The following is a 26,393-nucleotide window of genomic DNA, read 5'->3' as shown; positions in this document are numbered from 1 at the left end:
CCCAAATAACTTCCCGAGATATATTCCCATGAATATCCTCCCTAAGTACAGCCATAATGATATCCATTAACAAAAACATCATTCCCTCTCCTCTCTTGTCCCCTTACTGTCCTTCCTGTAGCATTTGTATCCTGGAATATTAAGCTGCCAGTCCTGTCCACCCATGCTTCTGTAATTGCTATGATATCCCACTCCCATGTTCCTATCCATGTCCTGAGTTCATCTGCCTTCCCTGTTAGGTCTCTTGCATTGAAAAAATGCAGTTTAATTTATCAGTCCGATCTTGTTCTCTGCTTTGTCCCTGCCTGTTTGACTCGCTCCTTTTCACAACTGTACTAGTCTCAGATTGATCCCTTTCCTCACTATCTCCCTGGGTCCCACCCTCCCACCTTACTAGTTTAAATCCTCCTTAGCAATCCGAGCAAATCTCCCTGCCATTTTATTAGCCCCCTTCTAATTTAGGTGCAATCCGTCCTTCTTGTACAGGTCACTTCTACCCCAAAAGAGATTCCAATGATCCAAAAATGTGAATCCTTGTCCCATACACCAGCTCCTCAGCCATGCATTCATCTGCTCTATCCTCCTATTCCTGCCCTCACTAGCTCGTAGAACCGGGACGAATCCAGATATTACTACTCTTGAGGACCTCCTTTTCAAATTCCTGCCTAACTCTCTGACCTCCCTTCAGAATTCCATCCTTTTTACTTCCTGTGGCATCAGTTTCAATTGATGTTATTCCCAAACCTTCACTTTGTAGATGAAGGAAGAGATGATAGAAAAACGCGGTTAAGCCCCAAATACATGTGGAAATTGAAATGAAACACAAAATGGAATTGCAGGGAGATAGGATAGTGAAGAAGGCATTCAGTGTGCTTGCCTTTACTGGCCCGTGCATTGAGTATAGGAATTGGGAGGTCACGTTGCAGCCACTTTTGGAATATCGCCATGTAATTCTGGTGTCACTCCTACAGGAAGGACATTGCAAAACTTGAAAGGGTTCAGAAAAGATTTAGATGTTGCCAGGGCTGGAGGGTTCAATAAGCTGGAGCGTTGGAGACTGAGGGGTGACCTGAAAGAGGTTTATAAAATCATGAGGAGAATGGATAGGGTAAAAAGACAAGGTCTGTTTCCCAGGGTGGGGCAGTCCAGAACGAAAAGCCATTCGTTTCGGGTGAGAGGGGACAGATTTAAAAGGGACCTAAGGGGCAGCTTTTTCACACATGTATGGAATGAGCTGCCAGAGGATGTGGTGGAGGCTGGGACAATTGCAACATTTAAGAGGCATTTGGATGGGTATGTGAATAGGAAGGGTTTGGAGGGATATGGGCCAGGTGCTGGCAAATTGGACTGGATGAATTTAGGATATCTGATCGGCATGGACGAGTTGGACCGAAGTTTCTGTTTCCGTGGTGTTTCTCTCTAAGGCTCTGAAATTACAAGTTGGGATTGTATTATCACAACCCAGTTTTAAAATTTGAGCTGCTTTTTATGTATTTTCCAATCAAGTTGTTCAGACACATTATTCCATACCTCTGGGGCTGCTTGGGACCTGAAGCTCAGGCCCCCTTGCTCATGGACAAACTAACATTGTTTCGTTGGGCTAAAGCTTCAGATATCGGGGTCAAACATGGAAAACTTTCAGGTGCAGGTTGTTACCAAGTGGGTCACAACCGAAAAAGTGTTTTGGTGAAAAAACCGAGATATGGCGGTGAAAGCAGAAAAGTTGCCAGTCTCATGAGCCCACTCCCTGAGTGACAGCACAGAAACAGACAATGCAACTTGATTCAGGAGTCCAACCAGCACACATTATTCCCAGCTTTTATTACAGGATGAAGACATGAAAATACAAGGCTCTGGACGGCCCATCTCCCGGTTTTTGTCTGATGGGTGTTTGCCAGGCCATTTTCCTATGATTGTGAACCTGCCACTGTGGAAGCCAGTTTGATTGGATGTGGCGTCACCTCACATAGTCGCTTGGTCTGATACAGAACTGAGCTGAGCTGTTACCCAGCAGTTGGTGAACATTGCGGTCTGATTACCAACAACTTCTGTGTTCAAAAAATGCCATGGCCATCGAGTCAAGATGCTGAGAAATGCAGGAGTGATTCGGCTGCACAAATGTATCATTTCCAAATGGCAATCATGTGGTTGGTGGGGGTAGAGCCCATGTAACGCCTGGCACTGTGCACCATCTGACTGACCTGTGTATGGAGTTGGTTTGCGACAGGATTGGGTCGACTCACCGAAACCCAAGTACAATGGAATGAGTCTGACGTGACTCCAAGATTGTCCGAGCCCTATCATGACTGCTCGTGGTTCAAGTATCATTTGTGTTTAACTTCACTGCACACAGTTCCTTCAGTAGCCCCTGGAGTGCCGGGGTGGGGGGGGGGGGGATTTCTCCGTTCGGAGGGAGTTAGGGCTCCCAGGGTGGGCTTCTCCGCCCATCCACCTCTCCTTCAGCATGGTAAAGAATATCTGCCAGTGTGTGCTCCACCACAGCGTACCAGCCCATGTCACTTATCTGCACATCAAGCAAAGACAAACACGATCAGGTTAACGGCAGAAGTTGCTGGAAACGGCAGCAGGGACTTGGTGGATTTTGGGCTGTGTCAGGGACACACTTCTGTACACGAATGGCCCGAAAAGGAGTCGGAAACTGATGGAATCAATCACGTGAAAAGGGAATTTGGTAGGTGCGTGAGGATAAGGGACTTTTGGACATCAGGATGACAGGCTGAATGGCCACCTCCTGCATTATCAGTTTCTCTCAATGTAACACAGCTCATCAAAGCATATGTACAGCGCCTCAAGGAGACTCAAAAGAGCTTCAGATTTTAAAAGATTACTTTGTGACTATGACAGAGGGTGAAGCCAAGTGGCTAATCCACATCCAAACAGCAGTGAGGAAAACCAACAGTTTACCTGGAGTGGGCCAACAGGGTAAGAAACTGGCCAGAACACCCAGGGAAATCCCCAACGTTTCTGCCAATCTTATGTCAGCATCATTCACAAGGCCAGGAGCCTTGTTTTCACGTTCACTCAATATGTTTTGAAATGAAAGGAGTTTATGGGTGGAGCCGGGTAGGGTGAGGAAAATCTCTCACACTGAAAAGCCCACCAAGTGCTGCGGCAGGTGACTCCGAATCAAAGGGCAGGGTCTCCACCCTTCGGTGGGTCACCCCTGCCAGCGTTTCGATTCCAGAACAGCTGTGTTTTTTGTTAAAAAGGTGGAAGGGAGGAGCTGGTGCAGGAAAGGAGGAGCTAGAGCATACCGGTTTGAAGGGAATGTCTTTCGGAGGATACTTGAAGTTTGGCCCGAAATTGATCGACACCTGAAAAAAAAAATCAGACCCAAGCGTGAATCACATGCTTTCCCTCGACACATGTCAATGAGTGAACAACCACCCCCCCCCTCCCCCAACCCCCACCACAACTGCAGCGGGAAAATAAGTCTCTCAGTTGTAAACCCCTGACCAAACATTCCACTCAACGCTGCTTTTCCGATGGACAGAGGATTCAAATGCAGCAAACAAATCCCAGTGAAACATTCCGACTGTAAAACAAACTTTTCGGTACAAGTGCAAAGATCCCGTTTACCTAGCTGCCGAAATCCCACAGCAGTTTCTCAGTATTTATTCTGGCACCCTGCCACAGGCCTTTCGTTGCCAACATCATGAGGACAATAAATGGGCGATGGGCTCTCGAGACCCAAGACCCTGCAGTAAATTCCCAGCGCTCTTTGGGGTTGGAGAGTTGCTGTTTCCCCGAGATCAAGACTGGGGGTCTGAGCCCCCCACCACGGCAGCTTTTCAGCAAATCTCAACCAGGAAAGACAGGATGCAAGGAAGCTGTGAAAGGTGTGAGTGCGCCAAGCAGAGATAGCAAGGTGGAGTGAACTGTGCTCTTGACCAAGGGCTGCCCTGTACACTCAATGCAGCAGCAGCACATCACCAGAGCCAAAAGAGTATTGCTCAAACATTCCAGACAAGACGTCCTTGAGAGAAAGCTGCAAGTCCATCAACTCCCTTGGTCATACTTACAGTGCAGTTCTTGTACAAAGAAATTGCAGGATGGTACACCCCAGCATACACATCTTCATAGGCAGTTCCTTCATTATCTCCATTCTTAAAAAATATCATCTAAATCAGGAGGGGAAAAAAAGACATGTTCAATATTTTGTCAAGGCACCAGTTAGTTCCAGACCAACTGGGTAAGAACCAGACCAAACACACCATTTACAGTCCCTGCAATGAATCAGTCAGGAGGGGTATAGTGGTGCTGGAAAAGCACAGCAGTTCACGCAGCATCTGAGGAGCAGGCCTGATCTCAGAGGAATGTAGGAATTCGGAGTCGGAGCAGACATTTCAGCCAGTCGAGCCCACTCCACCATGTAACATGATCCTGGCTGAAGTTATCCTGGTCCCAACTCCACTCTCCTGCCTGCTCCCCACTGCCCTGTATCCCACTTTTCATCAGAAACACATCTATTTCGTCCTTCAACCTGTTGAGTGATTTTGCCTCCACTGCGCTCTGGGACAGAGAGCTCCACAGGTTCACAACCGGATGGGAGAGGTCATTTCTCCTCACCCCTGTCACTCTCTGACCTCTTCTTCAGGGCTGTCTCACAAGGTGGAACATCTGTTCCATATCTACCCCATCAATCTCCTTTCGCATTTGCTGAAACAAAAATCTCCAATCTCAATGTTGTTAAACAACTGCATACTTTGTTACTGAACTTGCCGGAATGGTTTACAACAGTGGCTGGTGTATAAACTCGTGCTTGTTAGCTTGAATTCAGCTTGTTAGAAGGAGAATCCAAGAAACAGCCTCTAATTTATACAGCATGAGAAGAGGGTACTGACTGGTTGGAACATGGAGATTCAGCAAGGACAGTTAACTGGGAGAAAGTGAGCACTGCAGATGCTAGAGATCAGAGATGAAGAGTGGAGTGCTGGAAAAGCACAGCCAGTCAGGCAGTATCCAAGGAGCAGGAGAATCAACAGTTCGAGCATCAGCCCTTCATCAGGACAGTTAACTGTCAATCTTCATTCTCAGAGTCAGCAGGCAGATTACAATTGGTCAAGCTGTCGCCATAGGGCAGCAGAGATCAGCTTCCTTCAGGATCCCTTTAGGTATGGATGCAATGTCCTTTTCCCAATTTGACCAATCAGAATCTGTCTGCCCTGTGGACAAAGATCGACAGTTAACTGCTGAGACTGAATCACAATGTCTTGACCAATCAGCACCCTCTCCTCATGATGTACCTATTTCTCAATTCTGTTTCTTGTGCACTGGTTGCAATGAGCACAAGGTGAAAACCTTCACATTTGTCTCCTTTTAGCCATGTATGTGTGACCGGCTTGGGGAATCACATCTCACTGGGCATCTCACCTTACTGCCTGTTGCTGGTTTCAGGCTCTTCTCAGCCTTATCCACAAAGTCCTTCTCTTCAAAGTACAGGTAACTCTTGAACTTAATCAGTGCCTGCCCCACAGAAAAAAAGAGTGACATTAACAGCAGAAAACACAAACTCGACAACTTTATCATTTTTCTCTTTTTCCCCAGACTCAAACTCAACTTCTCCTAGACTGGTTCTACTTGTTAAACAGTAGGTGAAATATAAGCTACATGCTTAAGGAGGCTGAGGGGTGACCTTACAGAGGTTTATAAAATTGAGGGGCGTGGATAGGATAAATAGACAAAGTCTTTTCCCTGAGGTGTGGGAGTCCAGAACTAGAGGGCATAGGTTTATGGTGAGAGGGGAAAGATAGAGAAGGGACCTAAGGGGCAACTTTTTCACACAGAGGGTGGTACATGTATGGAATGAGCTGCCAGAGGAAGTGGTGGAGGCTGGTACAATTGCAACATTTAAAAGGCATTTGGATGGGTATATGAATAGGAAGGGTTTGGAGGTATATGGGCTGGGTGCTGGCAGCTGGGACGAGATTGGGTTGGACCGAAGGGTCTGTTTCCATGCTGTACATCTCTATAACTCGATGTTGGTAAAGAGTGGACAATCATAGGAGGACCATTCTCACAGGTGACTATCCTCGGCTTCACACATCAGAAGCTTTCAGGCACGATTCTGGCATGACAGACATGCTCCAGTCTTTTGGATTGTATGGAAGCTGCTGTAAGGTTGGAAATGTGGCACATGATAAGTTCTTACAAACAGCAATGTGAAAATGACCAGATCATTCTCTTTTCAAGCTGTCACTTGAACACTGGCCAGGACATCCTTTCAAAACGGCACGATGAGATATATTCACCGAGGATAGGGCTGTCATTAACAAGGTGATGTGTCCAACAGCATTGGGCTTGCTCAGGACAGAGTTGGCATCACTACATTCTGGACTGAGATCTCTGAAGCGGGCCATGATTTGAGGACCTTGTTATTCAGCTGTGGGTAACACTTCGGAGCAGTTAACATCAGCCATCACTGGCACACTAAGTTACAATTTGAACAAGCATGAACAGATATGAGAATAAGCCAATTCCAAAGAGAAATTGGTCCAAGTAAATTCTGTTGAGGTCAGTGATGTTAATTAGCAAATTCTTACCACAAGATGGTGTCACTATAGCAGAAATGTACAGACTCCTGGCTATAATGGGAAATAGAAAGTCATAAGCACGGTCTAACTCATCCATGCTGATCAGTTTTCCTAAAATAAACTAACCCCATTTCCCTGCATTTGACTCGTATCCCTCTAACGCTTTCATAGAACATGGAACAAGACAGCGCAGAACAGGCCCTTCGGCCCTCAATGTTGCACCGACCTGCGAACTATTCTCAGCTCGTCCCCCTACACTATCCCAAAATCATCCATGTGCTTATCTAAGGATTGTGTAAATCTCCCTAATGTGGCTGAGTGGACGACATTAGGAGGTAGTGCATTCCATGCCCTTACCATTCTCTATGTAAAGAACCTGCCTCTGACATCTGTCTTAAATCTATCATCCCTCAATTTGTAGTTATGCCCCCTCGTACAAGCTGACATCATCATCCTAGAAAAAAAGACTTTCACTGTCTACCCTATCTAATCCTCTGATCATCTTGTATGTCTCTATCAAATCCCCTCTTAGTCTTCTTCTTTCCAATGAGAACAGGTTCAAGTCTCTCAGCTTTTCCTCATAAGACCAGACAACGTCCTGGTAAATCTCCTCTGCACCTTTTCCAATGCTTCCACATCCTTCCCGACCAGAACTGTACACAATATTCCAAGTGTGGCCGCACCAGCGTTTTGTTTAATTGCAGCATGATGTTGCAGCTCCGGAACTCAATCCCTCTATGAATGAAACCTAACACACCTTCTTAACAGCACTGTCCACCTGGGTGGCAACTTTCAGGGATCTTTGTACATGGACTCCAAGATCGCTCTGCACATCCACACTACCAAGAATCTTTCCATTGACCCAGTATTCTGCCTTCCTGTTATTCTTCCCAATCACCTCACATTTAGCTGCATTGAACTCCATTTGCCACCTCTCAGCCCAATTCTGCAGATTATCCAAGTGGCACTGCAACCTGTAACATTCTTCCACATTGTCTACGACTCCACCGACTTTAGTGTCGCCTGCAAATTTACTAATCCATCCACCTCGGCCTGCGTCTAAGTCATTTATAAAAATGAGAAACAGCTGTGGTCCCAAAACAGATCCTTGTGGCAAACCACTAGTAACTGGACTCCAGGCTGAAGATTTTCCATCAACCACCATTCGCTGTCTTCTTTCAGAAAGCCAGTTTCTAATTCAAACTGCTAAATCACCCTCAATTCCATGCTTCTGCATTTTCTCAATCATCTTCCCATGTGGAACCTTATCAAAGGCTTTACTGAAGTCCATGTATACCACATCAACTGGCCCACCCTCATCTACAATGCTTGGTCACCTTCTCAAAAAAGTCAATGGGGTTTGTGAGACACGAGCTGCCCTTGACGAAACCAGGTTGACTATCTAAAATCAAATTGTTGCTTGCTAGATGATTATAAATCTTATCTCTTATAATCCTTTCCAAAACCTTTCCTACAACAGAAGTAAGGCTCACTGGTCTATAATTACCTGGATCATCTCTACTGCCCGATGATTCCTAAAGAAGGGCTTATGCCCAAAACGTCGATTCTCTTGTTCCTCTGATGCTGCCTGACCTGCTGCGCTTTTCCAGCAACACATTTTTAAGCTCATCTCTACTGCCCTTCTTGAACAATGGCACAACATTTGCAATCCTCCAGTCCTCAGGTACTAAACCTGAGTTTAATGACGACTCAAATATCAAAGCCAACAGCTCTGCTATCTCCTCCCTAGCTTTCCTATTCATGTACCTGTCCAACCATCTTTTACATGTTGGAACTGTACCTGCACCTCGCACTTCCTCTATTCCAGACAGTACCACCCTCTGTGAGAAAAAGTTGCCCCTCAGGTACCGTTTAATTCTTTACCTTCTCACCTTAAACCTATGCCCTTCAGCTATGGACTCACCTACCCGAGGGAAAAGACCTTTGTCATTTATGTTACCTATGCCCCTCATGATTTTATAAACCTTTATAAAATAATCCATCACCCTGGAAGCTCCAGGGCAATAAGTCTCAGTCGATCTAACCTCTCCTTATAATCAAACCCTCCTAGCCCCAGTAACATGCTTGCAGACAATTGCTAATTTAATAATATCCTTCCTGGAGCAGGGCAACCAGAACTGTACACAGTACTCCAAAAGTGGTCATACCAACGTCTTGTACAGCGCTACATGGCATCCTTGCACTGACCAATAAAGGCAAGTGTGCCAAACACCTTCTCTACCTGTGATGCCACTTTCGAGGAACTATGTAACTGCACTCCGAGGTCTCTCTGTTTGATAACATTCTCCAGGGTCCTACCACGAACTGCTTAAGTCTTATTCTGGTTGATCTTACCAAAATACATAGCCTCGCATTTATCTAAAGTAAACTCCATCTGCCACACCTCAGCCCATTGACCCATCTGATCAAGATCTTGTTGGATAATCTTCTTCACTGTCCACTACAGTATTAATTTTGGTGTCATCCATAAACTTACTAACCATGCTTTCTATATTCTCATCCAAATCATTGGTATAAATGACAAACAATGGGCAGGCGCAGCACCAATCCTTGTGGCACACTATTCGAGGCCTCCAGTCTGAAAACCAACCCTCCACCATCAACTTCTGTCTTCTACCTTTGAGCCAATTTGGTATCACCTGGATACCAGGTGATTTAACTATACTATCCAGTCTACCACGCAGAACCTTGCCCAAGTCCTTGCCAAAGTCCACGTCAACAACGTCAACCGCTCTGCCCTCATCTATCTTCTTGGTCACATCCTCAAAAAACTCGATCAAGCTGGTGAGTTTCAGTTTCCCATGCTGACTATCGCTTATCAGTCCTTGCCTCTCCAAATGCATGCAGATTCTGTCTCTCAGAATCCCTTCCAACACCTTACTCACCCCTCCTATCAGACTCACTGGTCTGTAGATCCCAGGCTGCTTCTTATAGCCTTTCTTAAATACAGGCACAGCATTAGCCACCCTCCCATCTTCCAGCACCTCACCCATGACTCTGGATGATACAAATGTCCCTGCTAGGGCCCTGCATTTTTTTCCTTAGCTTCTCCCAAGGTCCTGTCTTGATCAGGTCCCAGAGATTTATCTACCTTTATGCTTTCTAAGTTCTCCAGCACCTTCTCTTCTGTAATCTGAATGGTTTTCAAGACATGAACACTTATTTCCCGTATTCCCTGACTTCCATGTCTTTCTCCACACCACATCCTGATGCGAAAAATTCATGTTGTATCTCTCCCATTTCTTGCGATTCCAAATACAGACGGCCTGGTTGATTTTGAGGGCCCTATTCGCTCCTTGTTTGCCCTTCACGTATTTGTGGAATCTCTTGGGATTATCCTTAACCTTATCTGCCAAGGCTATTCCATTCCGCCTTTTTACCTTCCTGATTTCCCTCTTCAGTATGACCCTACTCCCCTTCTCAAGAGATTCACTCAATCCCAGCTGTCGATACCTGCCCAGTGCCTTCTCCTTTTTCTTGATCAGAGATTCAATGTCTTCAGTCATCCATTGATCCCCACAACTCCAAGCTTTACCCTTCACTCTAACAGGAACATACTGTCTGTGAACTCTCAATATTTCATTTCTTAAAACCTCTTACTTAACAGTTGTCCCATGACCTGTGAACACTCTACACCCCAATTAACTTTTGTAAGTGCCCCTCTCATTCTGTCCAAATCGGCCTTACTCCAAACTCGAATCTTAACTTTTACACACAAGACCTCCCCTTTTCCATAACTATTTTACAACTAATAGAAGAATGTTCACTTGCCCCAAAGTGCACCCCATTAACACTTCAGTCACTTGCGTTGCCTTATTTCCTAAGAGAAGGTCAGGTTTCGACCCTTCTCTTGTAGGTACATCTACGTATTGACAAACGACAGCAAATCCAGCCGTGGTCCCCAAGACCTGGGTATCACTGCTATCCAGGAGAAAGTGAGGACTGCAGATGCTGGAGATCAGAGCTGAAAATGTGTTGCTGAAAAAGCGCAGTAGGTCAGGCAGCATCCAAGGAGCAGGAGAATCAACGTTTTGGACATGAGCCCTTCTTCAGGATTCCTGAAGAAGGGCTCATGCCCGAAACGTCGATTCTCCTGCTCCTTGGATGCTGCCTGACCTACTGCGCTTTTCCAGTAACACATTTTCAGCTATCACCGCTATCCACCCCAACAGCATCATGTTATCAAAAATATACAGCTCTCACATTAAAACTGTTGAGTAACCACAACATTCAATACACCAATATTTTTGATGCTGATCTCCTAAAATGCCCTTTCTCACTTTGCCATCATGACAAAGTCGACTGAAGAGTGCATTAATGGAACTCAGAGATTTCTCCACATGGAATTGAACACATTCCCAATTTAATGCATCAATGTATTAATGTCAAAAAGGGATTTTTATGAAATGGGTATCTTGCAAAAACCCTTTCCTGTTACCTTATCTTTGTAGGTGTCTGGCAGTGCCCGGGCTGCCTCTGTGTCCTCAGGAAGGTACAGGTAAAACCCGAGGACATCTCCTTGCCCATAGCCTTTGGCGTAGTGCTTGCCTATTGACTGATGGAACTTGGTCCCTTTCTTGCTCCGCCATGAGTAACTGAACTTATCATAGCCCAAGGGTGCCTGGAGATTGCCTGCAGGTAGCCAAGTTTGACAAGGTTACAATTTGATATCTGAACATCAAGCGCCATCTCTTCTGCTCCCAACCGTACTTCCTGACATTGTCTGCCAACACACAGTGAGATGTGCAAGCATGCAGACTCACTGTCACATTCAATCTTGCCCAACATTTCAACAACTGTACTACAATTGGTCCTTTACTCCAGGTGCAATGGACACTGGGACAGTGAGTAAGGTTAAGGGTGGAACAGAGAGATTTTTAATTAGTCATGGGTTGAAGGGTTATGGAAAGCGGAGTTGAGGCCAAGGTAAGATTGACCATGATCATAATGAATGGTGGAGCAGTCTCCATGGGCTGAACTGCTAAGTCAAGAAGAAAAAAAATGCAGGTCTCCTCGACCCACATGCACACGCATACACATACAAGTTTGTGGGGTGAATTTGGACTTGCAGAATTACATTTTACTTGGCTCAAAAAGGGGAAGAATCCATCTAAGATTCTGTCAATCCGTTTTTGAGATTAGAATCAGTCTGACCATTGTGGCACAGACAGTCTCACACAGGAAAGCTAACACCTTCAATACATTATTTGGGCTGATGTGACACCAATTGTTAAAGTGCACTTGAGAATGTAACTTTTAAAAAACGTTTTGTGCTTTACATATGAAAGAACTGAAACCAATATGGTCATTCGAAAAGATGAGAGACTTAACAAACAATCTGGGTCTTTTTCAAGATATAATTTCAGTTACATGACATTGTAAACTTTTGCTATAAATTCTGTGTCTTACAATCTTATTCTCCACCACCACCTGATGAAGGAGCAGCGCTCCAAACTCTACTGCTTCCAAATAAACCTGTTGGGTATAACCTGGTGTTGTGTGATTTTTAATGTTGTACACCCCCAGTCCAACACCAGCGTCTCCAAATCACGTCCTCCAGTGTCATCATGGTCAACACAGATGGAGTGGGCCCAAGGGCCTGTTCCTGTGCTGTACTGTTCTGTGTTCCATGTACACTGATCAACTGTGACCTATACAGGTACTCAGCTTCAAGACAATGATACATACCACATCTGCGCCCATCGACTTGCTTTCTTTTCACAGATCTTTGTGGCTGTCAAAGAGATACTCAAGCTCAGGAGGTTTACTCTTGAGAGACCAAGCCAAATCCTGAGATGAGTAATTCCCTTCCTGAAAGGCTGTCTTGCAGGACAATGCAGGGTGGTATCGTACCTAATGGCTGTGACCAGCCAAGTCTCGCCGCCGTTTCTGCAGGCATCTCATCCACCGTGATCTCAAAGTACCAGCCCCCTTTCCGGATGCCGTGAGAGGCCCGTACCATGGAGTAACCCTTCTCTCCCGTCACCGTCAGTCGATCGTCCGAGATCTTGAGCTGAGGAGCTGAGAGGATCGCACAGCCAATAAGCAGCAAATTTGAAAAGGCATGAGCTGTATTACAGAGCTCAACAATCTTAGGACCTCAAATGTAATTCCTAGCTCACTGAAGTCACAACATTCAGTGTCTCTTACTTCCCTAACTACCCAGCACCCTTAAGCTCAGTGACCATCTCACAACATCAATAGCTTGGACCACACAGGCTCTACATAAGGTCTGTTTCCCAATACTGCCCTTAAGCTGCAAAACGCTGGTGAAAAGCCATGTGGATCCCTCTCCCCAATCTGGTAATAACAAGGAACTCCAATAACATGTCAATGCTGAGCCTGCTGTGAGCGTGAGATGGCCATCAATGGGATGGGAAGACACAGTGCTTCCAAATTAAATTTGACCCAGGAGAATGGAAGGCTTCCCCCAAGCATGTGCTTCCTTGGGAGAGTCAATGGCATGTGACAATGCTGTCACTTTAACAAGGTCATTTTCTCTTTTTTTTTTCAAGACAGGTTGTAAAGGTAGATGTGCCGAAATGTCTGGGCGAGAGCCTCATTTGACAATGGCAAAGGAGTGGCCAGTTCTTCCAGTTCAGATTTTTTCTCGTTTCCTTTAATTGTAACAGTGAGCTGCTGCTGCTGTGGTGCAGAAAGATTCTAAGCTTCAGCAGATGATTCCTGACTGGCTTTCGCTCTGAAATCTCTCCTGCCTATAGGAACCTGAATTTGAATTTACCTTGTCGACTGTGTGGTGCTGGACAAGCACAGCAGGTCAGGCAGCATCCAAGGAGCAGGAGAATTGACGTTTCAGACAAAAGCCCTTCCTCAGGAACGAGGTTTCAGAGCCAAGGGGGCAGAGAGGTATATGAGAGGGGGGTGGGGGGAGGTAGCTGAGAGTGCGATAGGTAGACGAAGGTGACAGGTCAGAGAGGAGGGTGGAGCGGATAGATAGGAAGGAAGATGGACAGGTAGGACAAGTTATGAGGGTGGTGCGGTGCCAATTTGGAAGGTTGGATTTGGGATAAGGTGGGGGGAGGGGAAATGAGGAAACTGGTGAAATCCACATTGATGGTGTGTGGTTGGAGGGTCCCAAGGCAGAAGATGAGGCGTTCTTCCTCCAGGCATTGGGTGGTTAGAGAGTGGCGATGGAGGAGATCCAGTACCTGCACATCCTTGGCGGAGTGGGAGGGGGAGTTGAAGTGTTCGGCCATGGGGCAACAGGATTGATTGGTGCAGGTGTCCCGGAGACGTTCTCTGAAGCATTCTGCAAGTAGATGTCCTGTCTCCCCAATGTAGAGGAGACTGCATCGGGAGCAACGGATACAGTAAATGACATGTGTGGACGGAGGTGAGGGGGGAGGTGTGCGTTCAGGTTTTGCAATTCCTGCAGTGGCAGGGGAAGGTGCTGGGAGGGGAGGGTGGGTTGGTAGGGGGCATGGATCTGACTAGAGAGTTGTGGAGGGAATGGTCTTTACGGAAAGTGGGTTGTGGTGGGGAAGAAAATATCTCCCTGGTTGTGGGGTCAGTTTCCTGCTCCTCGGATGCTGCTTGACCTGCTGTGCTTCTCCAGCACCACACTCTCAACTCTGACCTCCAGCATCTGCAGTCCTCGCTTTCTCCCAGTTTGAAATTACCTTGTGGCAAGGAGTGCGTTTATGCGATGATGCGGGAACAGGAACATATCCTGGGTTAAGTTGCTATACTGAGTGAGTTGGGCTTTCTAATAATTAAGTTATTCTAAATTCTACTTTTGTTCATGTTTCAACCGTAGTATATCAATAAGTTTTATGTTGCTTAAAGCTGGGTGCTTTAACCGGCTGCATCACACCTGGAATATCCACCACACATCTGCCTTTTAAATAAGAAAACGTTGGGGTCTCGACTACCTGAACATACTTTGAAGGAATCTGGCTTGGTGCAGAACAGACATTGGGAGTAACGGGAACTCAAGGACTGCAAATCTAGAGCCCAGTAGTTCGATCGCTACAAGTTGTGCCACAATGCACTCAGATACCCCATGACATGGTTCCCTCTGTAAAAAGGCTGACCCTGAGGTCAGTGCTACAAAATTCACTAAAGGGTGGAGACTTCAGTTAATGGAACCAGTGTTCTCAATGTGAATGCAGCACAGGAGAACGACTCCAACACACATTCCCTGCCTGACAAACACTGGAAGAAATGCAGGCACTATGCCATGAACTATACTGCAGGATCCACTCGTGTTCAACAACACACGATAGCACAAGGGTCAGAGCCACTGTGACCCCCCGACAGGGTGGTGGGCCCCACTTCCCCATATCGGAACACAAAGCCGAAATTCGAACAGAGCCGCTCTCCCGCTGCCCCAGTCGATACATACCTCGATCATGTAGTGCCAGAAGAACCTTCTCATACAGACAAGCCCTGTACAGGTCTCCAGGGATAGGTTTACCAGCCCAGCAGTCAAGCTCCAACTTCTCAGGGTCTGGAGCGTGTGGATCAGGCTCAGCCAGGATATACCGATAACCATCTTTGTTGAACGGATGCTCCAGTGGATAGCCATGTGGGGGCAGCCGCTGAGCAGCAAACAATGGGTCACTAGGAGGAATTTTAAAAACACACACTCATTTAGGACTCTGTAAGAACCTCATCCATCTGCTCCTCACTGGCTCAAGCCCAGGTCGGAGCATCCTTGGCTGAAACATCAACTTAATACCACCTGGTTATCAGGTGACTTGGTGGTTAGCACTGTTGGCTCACAGCGTCAGGGAGCCGGGTTTGATTCCACCCTCGGGAGACTGTGTGGAGTTTGCACATTCTCCCAATGTCTGTGTGGGTTTCCTCCCCTCTTTTCTCACAGTCCAAAAATATACAGGTTAGTGTGGATTGATCATGCTAATTCGCACATAGTGTCCAGGGATGTGCAGGCGCGGTGGGTTGGCCGTAGGAAATGCAGGGTTCCATGGATTGTGGGGTGGGGATGCTCTTTGGAGGGTCAGTGAAATGGCCTGCTTACATGCTGAAGGAATTCTATGACCTGTGATTCTCCCCAACCAATCCTTTGGGAAGCAGGGTCATATTTAGATGGGAATCCAATCAATACTAGCAAGGTTACCATTCACCTCTTTTGATGGCATCAATTCCAGAGGAATGAATGGTGCTACACTCCTGTCTGTTCTGTTCTTCAGACAGTGGCACATTTCTTGCCTGTCCACCTACCAACCAATTTCGACATGCCATTCCTTTTAGAGATACATGTTGCAAACTGCCCCTTGATTCACTGAGACCATTTCAGTTTTCTGCACCACCCAGAGCTTCCAGGAGAGGTATGTGAATCACTACACCAGACAGCTGTAAAACAGAGACAGTGGAGACCAGACTCTGAGCTGTCACTGATGAAGCACTCACCTCCAACAAAACACAAGTCCAACCCTCTCCCTGTGGTGGTACCATCACTCTCCTCACCCTCGAACCAAATCGAAAGACAGATGAGCATTTAGCTTGTCCCTTTTGAGATGCCTCAAAGACAGACAAGTGCAGCCACTGTCCAAAGAGACTGTAGGGAAGGTGGGACAGTTGGACTTCACAACTTGTGGGTGTCTTCTGCAAAGTCAGAATGTTCAGTCACCAGCTGTGTGTCTTGGAAGAAGCTGATGTTTCTAGGAGCAGGAAATACTTTAGCTGTTACAGGACATGTCACTGCAGTTAAAAACCAGTGTGTCCATTCCAACATTGAACTGAACCTGCCATAAGACAGCTGCAGAAAATAATCCGACAAACTGCTGAGTGAGAAAACAGGCTCTTTTCTCAATGCCCGCACTGCCCTGCTCTCCCACGGACAGGTCCATCACCAATTCCCAAACAGTCTTACCTTCGGGTTCGCTTGGCAGTCCCTCCTGAGGTTCCATCCTGTTTACGCTTTGCTCCTCTTCCTTTCCCGCTTCCTCCGACAGTGCCACCTTGGAAGAGAAAACACTGAAGATTGTGATCTGGGACTGAACAGTCTGCTCCCAAACACTCACAGCTGAGCAACCACTCAGGGGGAAAAGCACAAGATGCAACAGCCTGATGTGCACTGGGAACAGACTAGCCTGCAAGCTTTTCTCTCCTTGACATGCCTGGGACAGAAGGAACAAGGACTTGGGACAGGACAAAAATAGGAATTATTGCTGACAACACCAACACCAATTTCAGCATAGCAGCGCAAGGTCATTTACTAGGCTTTCCTTCAAGTCCACTATTGCCAGAATCTCTCAAGGAACAAGTCAACACATTTCAAATGTTTCCTTGAAGACACCTTCTGTCAGTATTACCTGGTTTTCAAGGTGAAATCACAATAAAATGAACTAACCTCTGTCTGACTGTTTTGAGCAGCTGCTGAACCAGGCAACTCACTAACTCATTACCAAGCTACATATATCTTGAGACACAATGAATAGTGTGGAAACGGAACCAAACACTTTTAAGACTCTGCCAAAAATTCGCTCAACTCCCTCCCATGACTTGCTTTCATTTCTGCAAACTCAAACTCTACCCTTCAAACATGTTCTCACACTTTCAAGCGAATTCTACGCTCCTTGTTGCCTCTCGACCTTCATTATTTCTCAAAGTGGAACCTTGCATTTTAAAATTCAAGCTGAATGGTGCATTTTCCACTGAGTCATGGCAGCCCATTGGGAAACATCGGAGAAAAGAGCAGCAAAAATTCAGACAGCAGCAAAGTTCAGCTGTCAGACTGGGTCGGGGAGTCTGTACTTGCCTTAACACTGCAGGGCCATTCCAAGACCAAACCACAGCAATTAGAAACATGACTCCACATCTCAACTTCCTCTGATGAATTAACACATTCAGTAATCTGTTCCAGATAAATACGAGGACGGGGAAGAGAGAAGCACATTTCAGACCACATCTGGCCATGCCTGTTCAAATAGAATGTAATTTCAGGACTTGACCCTGCATTGTACACACGGGTTGTACTGAGAGTGCAGTCAATTTGACCCGGTGTTTGTTACTGAACCCATTGCAATCACAGTTGCAACAACCCAAGTCGTAGCTTTGAGTCTGGCCTCCAGGTCCAATTGTATCATTACAACACTAATTCTTGTATCTGCTTAACTCTGCAGCTTATTTGCCACAGGATTGCTCACATTTTGCTTCAATCCATGTAGCTGATACCTTGCAGACCAGAGAAAGACACACTCAAGAGTAGTTTAGTGCTGCCACCCAACAGATCTTCAATATTAACTTTCAGATGGTACTCACTTGACACTGTGGAAGTCAAGTCCAGATTTCCAAATCCCTGACAAGGCACACTATCTCACTGGAAGGAAGGGAGAGACAACTGCTGCCTTTTCTGGAAGCCATTCACAAGCCCGTGATGTGGCTGTGCTGGATGCATTGAGCTATGGGCTGCTGGAAAACTGTCATGGGCACCTGTGCTAAATTCTGCCAGTACCTGCTCTCGAAGCAAGGAGGATGCAAGTCAGGATGAAACGAGACGAATTTTTTTAATTGGAGGAGCGCAGGATTTTTGGAAATGTCAGCAGGAACATTGCTTTGCAAGATTGATAGTTTCTGCAGCTATTCTCAGAGGGGAAAGCACAAAGGCACAAAAGGTTACACAGAAAACAGAAACTTCCAACACTTAGAATATGGATGCAGAACACTGACGACACTGGCAGACCCTGAACTCTTCTGCAATCAGTCAAATGCCATCATGTGCAGATGGTGACATCGATTCAAAGATGTACAGCTGCAATGGTAACACTCCGATCTCTCTCTACATCCTAGTTCTGAAGTTTTATTCCAACACCCTTCCACAATAAGTTCATTCCACTTCACGCAAGACCAACTGCTCCTGTGTCTTGTTGTTCAGGACCACTCCCAGTGTGGAGGATATGCACTCTGTCTCGCATTACCGATGCAGACAGAGATCTCCCCTCACTGCATTAAATGCATCGAAACTGCATCTTCTGAGACACAGGGGAGAACCAGTGCCAAACTGTCAAGGCTCCTCTACCTAGAATTGAAGAGTCATGAAGTTCTTATCGTGTGGAAAGAGACCCTTTTGCCATGGTTAGTGAATATTGGAGGCTGAGGGGCGACCTGATAGAGGTTTATAAAAATTAGGAGTGGTACAGAGACAGTGGATAATCAGAGACATTTTCCCCAGGGTAAAAAAGGGGGATGTACGTTTAAGGGGGTGTGACAGCTAGGTTTTTTTTTAACACAGAGGGTGTTAAGTTGCTGGAATGTGCTGCCAGAGATAGTGGTGGAGGCAGATAGCACGGCAATGTATAAGAAGCATCTTGACAGACATGAATAGAACTTAGTACTCCTTAATCAGGACACCCAGCCCACAGCCAGCTCTGATCCAAGGAAAACAACACCAATCTTTCCGATCTCTGTTCAGAGCTCATCGCTGCAGCCCAGGCAAACATCCTGGTTCATCTCACATACCCCTTCTCTGGGGCAGTCATATTGTTCCATTCGTGTGGCACCTAGAACTGGACACAGCACTGCAGTCATGAAAAACAATATTTTTTCAATCAACCTGTTTACTGATGTCATGACAGACCTCTTGAGGAGACAGGACTTGAACACCACCAAGGTCCTCCTTGCTTCTATACACAATACCTTGACTAATGTCAGCCAATCTCCCATCTGCCTTCTGAGCCATCTGAGCCACCTGTAAGGATCTGTGAACATTAACACCAAGATCCCTCTGATCCTCTGCACAACCCTTCCAAGAAAACACATGAGCTCACACTTTTCAGGATGCCATTTCATTTGCCCCTGTTGGGCCCCATCTACATCATCCTTCAGTTTAGTCTTTCCACCTCACTATTTCCCCCACCTTCCATTTTCCCATTTCTTACAATGTACAGATCATAGCGCATACATTCATGTCTCTATCGTCAGTGCATACTACAAACAGCAAGAGACCCAGCACCAAATCCTGTGGAATGCCACTGGACCCAGGCTTTCAATCTCCAAAGCACCTTTCAACCATCACCCTCTGCTTCCCATCACAGAGCCTCTTTTGGATCCCATTTTCCAAACTGCCCTGGATCCCACTTTTTAAGCAGCCTGCCATGTGAGACTTCAGAGAGAGCCTGACTGAGGTCTGTATAGGCATCGACTGCACTACCCTCAGCTCCACACCCAGTAACTTCCTCAAAAAGTCCAGTTTGTGAGACCTGAGCTCCCCCTGACCAAGCCATGCTGACTCCCCTTGATGAATCAGTGCCTCTCCAATGAGAAATTAATTCTGCCCCTCAACAGTTTCCAACCATCGCACCACCACAGAAATTGGCCTGTAGCGTTCTGGTTTATCCCTGCCATCCTTCTTGAATAATGGTGGAGAATGCAAGTGTTGAGGGCGACAGACGATGGGTCTTGAGTTGAAGAAGCTACATGACTAAGGGAAAGGGGATGGGTGTACAGTAAATATGAACAGCAGAGAGCAAATGGAGAGTGAGCGAATTTGGGAAAACAGGAGAGCAGTGAACCTTGGTGTGTAGACATGGAGCAGCAGCACAATGTTACTCCTTCAAAGTGTGCACAGCTCCTAAGATTATACACCACCTAGAATCAAACAGACTACAATCAACAATCGCTCTTTACTCCAAAGGCCTCCATACCACTTGCCATTGCCAACATAAAACACACTTTGGTTTTCTCCAGCAGATATCCAGTTCTACATAGGAACAGCATAACATGACTGAGAATAAATTAACTTAATGAAATAATTTAAGTCGCAACAGATTTATTCCACTTGATCAATTTAGCCCCCCCATAATTTACTGCTTAAAAAGCAAATAAGCATGTTGAGAATATATTTCCAATCTAGCCTCAACACTTCCTGCAAATCCCAGTGACTCACATCAGAATTACGCCTGACCCTATTCAAGAAACACAAAGCAAGATTTTAACTTTCTGCTAAGCTATCAGGCAGACTTAACTCAGTCTCATCCTCAGTATGGAGCAGAGTTTTACAATGTCGATGCAAAAGATGACAGACAGCAGGACAAATGTCCCACACAGAAGTACTGACAAAAGCATGCATGCATTCCCCAAAGGTCATCTTACTATAATGTAGACGGAACATAATACCGCTGCAGCAACAAAGTCAAGGGCAAAACTACAGATGCATCTTATTGGACCTGCTGTACTGCACATCGGAGGGTCAACCCTGAACAGAGTGAAAGAGAGTGCTTTCAAGGTGAGAGAAGTTCCACAATACTTTGCTCAACTTTTGAGTTCAGTAAAGCAGACTGGTTAAGGATCAGAATCCAAGTGAATTAAGCTTGGGTTTGGTGCAGAGTTGAAGCCATCTACATGACTCCCTCACCTGCAATGGATTCTCTCCTCTCAGGTGTCTCACATTACCACTCCCCAGCCTAAATCATCAAGAATTGCAGATAGCAGACAAACCCGTTTCAATTTGGAAGTAGTCGAGGCCAACTTTGCTTCAGCCAATCAACTCAAATGCTGGAGTCCATTTTCATTCAAGATGCTTTACAGGGGAGGACAGTATCCTGAGCAGACTTCAGCCACATTTGGGAATGAGGTTAAGACCTGAACACGATGCTTACCCCATCTCTCCCCCCCCACCGACCCCCCTCCATTCCCAGCCACCCAGGCAGTTCCAGTGGATATTGTTAACTCACCTTGTGTAGCGTCACGGGCCCGACCCCCAGTCCCGTCATTGCATGTCGCACCACTGAGACGCCCTGCAAACACAAATGGTGAAGCCACGATTCTCGCTTGTGCTGAGCCTGTTTGCGTTCAGTTAGCAGCAGCAGCACCCAGCCAGTACCCTCAAGTACCCAGGAACTTGCTGGCTTCACATGGGACTGCTCAGATGGAGCGCAGTGTTCCAGTTCAGGTTCCTCTCTTTGAGAGCTCCAGTGAGCGCTCCCAGTGGCAAGGTGGGAGATTCGATACCCGCTCTGCGGTGACTGCTCTGTGCCACCGGGGAGGAACGGGGTTCCCAGTTGCTGGCTACTCTGCAGACAAAAAGCCCCATACACCTCACTTCAAAGTCTGGATGACCAACTCTGGCAGCTTTGACCAGAGGGTGTTAGTGAGGAGTTGGAACCCTGATCTTATCCGACATTTAGACTGGAATTGGGAAAGGAAAATGAAACGCAGTTGCAACTGATTCTCCCCCGCTTCCTGAAGAGTCGTGATTCCCAATCATAGCGGTCGCTCTGTCCCTCATCATCAGCTGAACCTGGGGCACAGAACATCCCAGACTGCCAACTTAACCACGAGGTGAGCAGAGAGGAGAAAAAAAGCAAGAGTTTCTTGGGGAAGGGCAAAAGCAGAGATAACGATCGAGAAAGTAACTAGAATGCACTAGAATGAGGTAGGGAGGAAGGGTGTTGCACACAGAAGTGGACAGTTTGAAATTCAGTGCATTTAAAGGTGACATCAGTGCCTGATTGGGTCCAGTTTGGGTTCCCTCTGCTGGGAGATGCTACACATTGCAGCTGTACTGTGACCAACATCACAATCCAACCTGCCCTCTCTTTAACAACAACTGGGTGCAACTGGATGTTCCTTGAATACACAGGTTTCAGAATGCTCACTACCTCAAGCTCAAGGCAGCAAAGGTAAGAAGATGTCCATCACCGCCATCACCCACTCAAACTTCCAATCAAACTGGGTCATCTGATTTGAACTGTGCAATTCTCAACTCTGCATTGCAACAGGAACTGCACCATCATCGTCAGGCCCAGTTACAATCTCTGGTCATCAAACAATGTCCTGATTCAAAATTAAAATTCAAGCAGATGAATACAGCTTGCTGTATATCAGGGGCAAGCAGTTCATGCGGCTCTCAAGCACAGGTTCGTGTCTGAACTTGTCTTCATGCAAAAAAATAAACAGCATTTTCCTTCCCCTGAACAAATGTCACACCTTTTTGCCCAGTTCAGATCAGAGGAAACAAACAGCTCAGGTAATTTTAAACAAAAGACACTGCAAATCGCTAAACAACAAGCATTTTAAGGCAGGTACAAAATACTTAAGGTTCAGAACTTCTTAAGACACAAACTTTCACCTGCAAATGTTGGTCCACCTGGAAGAAAGGTCAAAGCATGCATTTGTATAGCCCAAAGATAACACAAGCATCAACAATGAACTCTTACACCTTAACTCTTTCTGAACCGAGGCATTGCTCACATCCCCAACAGTGGACAATTGCTCCTTCAGCAATGGCCAGCAGAGGCCATGTTTCAGCTCAGCTCACAAGTGTAGCCAAAGACCCATGGGCCTTCTGTTTGCTGATTTGCAACATAGAAGAGGGAAGACAGTCAGCAGGTTGCCACCTCAGGCCTTCCAAAGCCTTGCAGTCAGTTACACCCACCACCAGGCTGTGGGAGAGTTTGTGGGTGCTCGGTGAGGTGGGCCACAGGTGATCTTACACCACTTGACTGTTCCAGCAGTGAGCATGGCTGGTTCGATTGCAAAATCTCTGAGGCATGGGAAATACATTGAAGCCATATTCTGATGAATACAAAACAGCAACATTTTCTCAAAGGCCATATTATGATTTATTCTGCACTGAACAGAAAGCATTTCAAAGATTCAATGCCACACACAAACTAGACTTTAATGAGCCTGTGAAATTTTAACTGGAACTCTTCACACTAGCAGGGATCTGCGACTCCCAAACCCCTTTCTTCTCTTCTGCAGATTAACTGACAGAGATTACTTGCCATAGTTAGACAACAATTACATTACTGTTGCAACAAGCAGCCAGGATAGCAGGACAAATAGAATGGGACTTAATCTTTCATCCATTTAACAATGTTTCCAACTCATCATGTGATGATTTTGAAAGTGGAAATGATCTATAAGGATTGTATGAGGATTAAAACGTGTGTGAGGAGGAATGGTTCAGCTCCTCTGGATTCCACTTCCCAGGGCTGAGCTGGACAGTAGAATACCTGAGCTAATACTACTCATTTTTGAGTGCGAGCAGCAGCTAAGGTAAGACTGTTTGTTTTAAAAGTACTTACCGGTAGCGGGCAGCGGTGGTTTTTTTCACTCTCTCTTCACAGAAAGAGCGGGAGCAGTAGGGGGAAGTGACGACGACCAGAGAGGCAGCCAAGACCCGGAAGCAGGTAGAGCGTAAGCTTACCTGGGTAGGTTTGTTTCCCCTTTAAAAGCGCACAGCTGAAGAACCCGAGGCACTACGGAGGTAGTGCCTCCCTCCCGCCCTCCTCCTCTAACCTAATAATAAGATCCGTTGTGGTAAGGAGGTAAGTGCCGAATTTTGCTTGTTGTATTCTTTAGACCCAGTTTTTTTTAAATAAAGGTTAGCTTTAGAGGGATGGCAGTGAAGGCAGTGCAATGTTCCTCCTGCAACATGTATGAGGTGAGGGATGCCATGGACATCCCTGCTGATTACACTTGCAGGAAGTGCACCCATCTCCAGCTCCTCCAAGACCGTGTTAGGGAACTGGAGCTGGAGTTGGATGAACTTCGGATCATTCGGGAGGCAGAGGGGGTCATAGATCGGAGCTATAGGGAAGTAGTAACTCCAAAGATGGCAGATAGATGGGTGACAGTGAGGGGGACTGGGAGGAAGCAGCCAGTGCAGGGACCCCCTGTGGTCGTTCCCCTCAAGAACAAGTATACCGTTTTGGATACTTGTGGGGGGGACGACTTACCAGGGGTAAGTAACGGGGCTCAGGCCTCTGGCACGGAGCCTGTCCCCGCTACTCAGAAGGGAAGGGTGGAGAAGAGCAGAGCAATAATAATTGGGGACTCGATAGTTCGGGGCACAGATAGGCGGTTTTGTGGGAACGAGAGAGACTCACGTTTGGTATGTTGCCTCCCAGGTGCAAGGGTACGTGATGTCTCTGATCGTGTTTTCCGGGTCCTTAAGGGGGAGGGGGAGCAGCCTGAAGTCGTGGTCCATATTGGCACCAATGACATAGGTAGGAGTGCTGAGGATGTTAGACAGGCTTTTAGGGAGCTAGGTTGGAAGCTCAGAGTTAGAACGAACAGAGTTGTTGTCTCTGGTTTGTTACCCGTGCCACGTGATAGAGAGTCGAGGAATAGGGAGAGAGAAGAGTTAAATGCGTGGCTACAGGGATGGTGCAGGAGGGAGGGATTTCGGTATTTGGATAACTGGGGTTCTTTCTGGGGAAGGTGGGACCTCTATAGACAGGATGGTCTGCACCTGAACCTGAGGGGCACCAGTATCCTTGGGGGGAGGTTTGCTAGTGCTCTTGGGGGGGGTTTAAACTAACTCTGCAGGGGCATGGGAACCCAGACTGTAACTTTAGGGTGCAGGACCTGGAGTGTAGGGAGGGTAGGAATATGGTATCAATCTTAAAGGATCGTGCCTGTAAACAGAAGAGTGGCTTGAAGTGTGTATACTTTAATGCCAGAAGTATACGAAATAAGGTAGGTGAACTCGCAGCGTGGGTTGGTACCTGGGACTTCGATGTTGTGGCTATTACGGAGACATGGCTAGATCAGGGACAGGATTGGCTGTTGCAGGTTCCAGGGTTTAAATGTTTTAGTAGGGTCAGAGGTGGGGGTAAAAGAGGGGGGGGTGTGGCTTTGCTTGTCAAAGATAGTATTACAGCGGTGGAAAGGAAGATGGATGAAGATTTGCCATCTGAGGTAGTTTGGGTTGAGGTTAGGAATAGGAGAGGTGAGGTCACCCTGTTAGGAGTCTTTTACAGGCCTCCTAATAGTCCTAGAATCGTTGAAGAAAGGATTGCGAAGATGATTCAGGAGAAGAGTGACAGTAATAGGGTGATTGTTATGGGAGACTTTAACTTTCCTGATATTGATTGGGAAAGCTATAGCTCAAGTTCGTTAGATGGGTCAGTGTTTGTGCAATGTGTGCAGGAGAGTTTCCTGACACAATATGTAGATAAGCCAACAAGAGGTGAGGCCATACTGGATTTGGTTCTGGGTAACGAACCAGGCCAGGTATTAGAACTAGAGGTAGGTGAGCACTTTGGGGACAGTGACCACAATTCGGTGATTTTTAGTCTCGTGATGGGGAGGGATAAGTGTGTACTACAGGGCAAGAGTTATAGCTGGGGGCAGGGAAATTATGATGCGTTGAGGCATGACTTAGGATGTGTGGATTGGAAAAGTAGATTCCAAGGCAAGAGCGTAATTGATATGTGGAACTTGTTCAAGGAGCAACTATTGAGTGTCCTTGATAAGTACGTACCTATCAGGCAGGGAGGAAAGGGTCGTGTGAAGGAGCCGTGGTTTAATAAGGAGTTGGAATCCCTTGTTAAATGGAAGAGGGCGGCCTTTGTAAAGATGAGGCGTGAAGGTTCAATAGGGGAGATTGAGAGTTATAAGGTAGCCCGGAAGGACCTGAAGAGAGAGCTAAGAGCAGCAAGGAGGGGACATGAAAGGTCCTTAGTTGGTAGGATTAGGGAAAACCCTAAGGCTTTCTATAGGTATGTTAGGAATAAAAGAATGACTAGGGAAGGAATAGGTCCAATCAAGGATAGTAATGGGAAGTTGCGTGTGGAGGCTGAAGAGATTGGGGAGGCGCTGAATGAATACTTTTCGTCAGTATTCACTCAGGAACAGGACATTGTTGTCGATATGAATACTGAGGCACGAATAAGTAGAATGGATGGCTTTGAGATATGTACAGAAGAGGTGTTGGAAATTCTGGCAAGGGTGAAAATAGATAAGTCCCCTGGGCCTGATTGCATTTATCCTAGGATTCTCTGGGAAGCAAGGGAGGAGATTGCAGAGCCATTGGCCTTGATTTTTGTGTCCTCTTTGTCTACAGGAGTAGTGCCAGAGGACTGGAGGCTAGCAAACGTGGTT

The 26,393-nt window shown here is 46.4% G+C and overlaps 1 protein-coding gene across 3 annotated transcripts in view; it reads right to left on the bottom strand.

Annotated features, from left to right (window-relative positions):
* Nucleotides 1–1,804: 1,804 nt before the first annotated feature.
* ash2l (ash2 like, histone lysine methyltransferase complex subunit) overlaps nt 1,805–26,393 on the bottom strand; it is a 118,554-nt gene continuing 93,965 nt past the window's right edge. The window contains exons 9-18 of one of the 3 annotated variants that reach the window (XM_072553918.1): nt 22,630–22,647; nt 21,233–21,295; nt 16,432–16,519; nt 14,941–15,158; nt 12,429–12,596; nt 11,014–11,207; nt 5,395–5,487; nt 4,044–4,142; nt 3,276–3,335; nt 1,805–2,524 (exon numbers count right to left, since the gene is read on the bottom strand). In XM_072553918.1, the coding sequence (XP_072410019.1) occupies nt 2,417–2,524; nt 3,276–3,335; nt 4,044–4,142; nt 5,395–5,487; nt 11,014–11,207; nt 12,429–12,596; nt 14,941–15,158; nt 16,432–16,519; nt 21,233–21,295; nt 22,630–22,647 (1,109 nt within the window). In that variant the 3' untranslated portion in view covers nt 1,805–2,416. The remainder of the gene's footprint in view (nt 2,525–3,275; nt 3,336–4,043; nt 4,143–5,394; nt 5,488–11,013; nt 11,208–12,428; nt 12,597–14,940; nt 15,159–16,431; nt 16,520–21,232; nt 21,296–22,629; nt 22,648–26,393) is intronic. The other 2 variants (XM_072553916.1, XM_072553917.1) reach the window with 2 other exon arrangements.

Source organism: Chiloscyllium punctatum, chromosome 35, assembly GCF_047496795.1.
Source record: "Chiloscyllium punctatum isolate Juve2018m chromosome 35, sChiPun1.3, whole genome shotgun sequence".
Classification (NCBI taxonomy): Eukaryota; Metazoa; Chordata; class Chondrichthyes; order Orectolobiformes; family Hemiscylliidae; genus Chiloscyllium; species Chiloscyllium punctatum.
The sequence above is the reverse complement of the archived record's forward strand: the minus strand, read 5'-3'. Positions and strand labels throughout refer to the sequence as shown.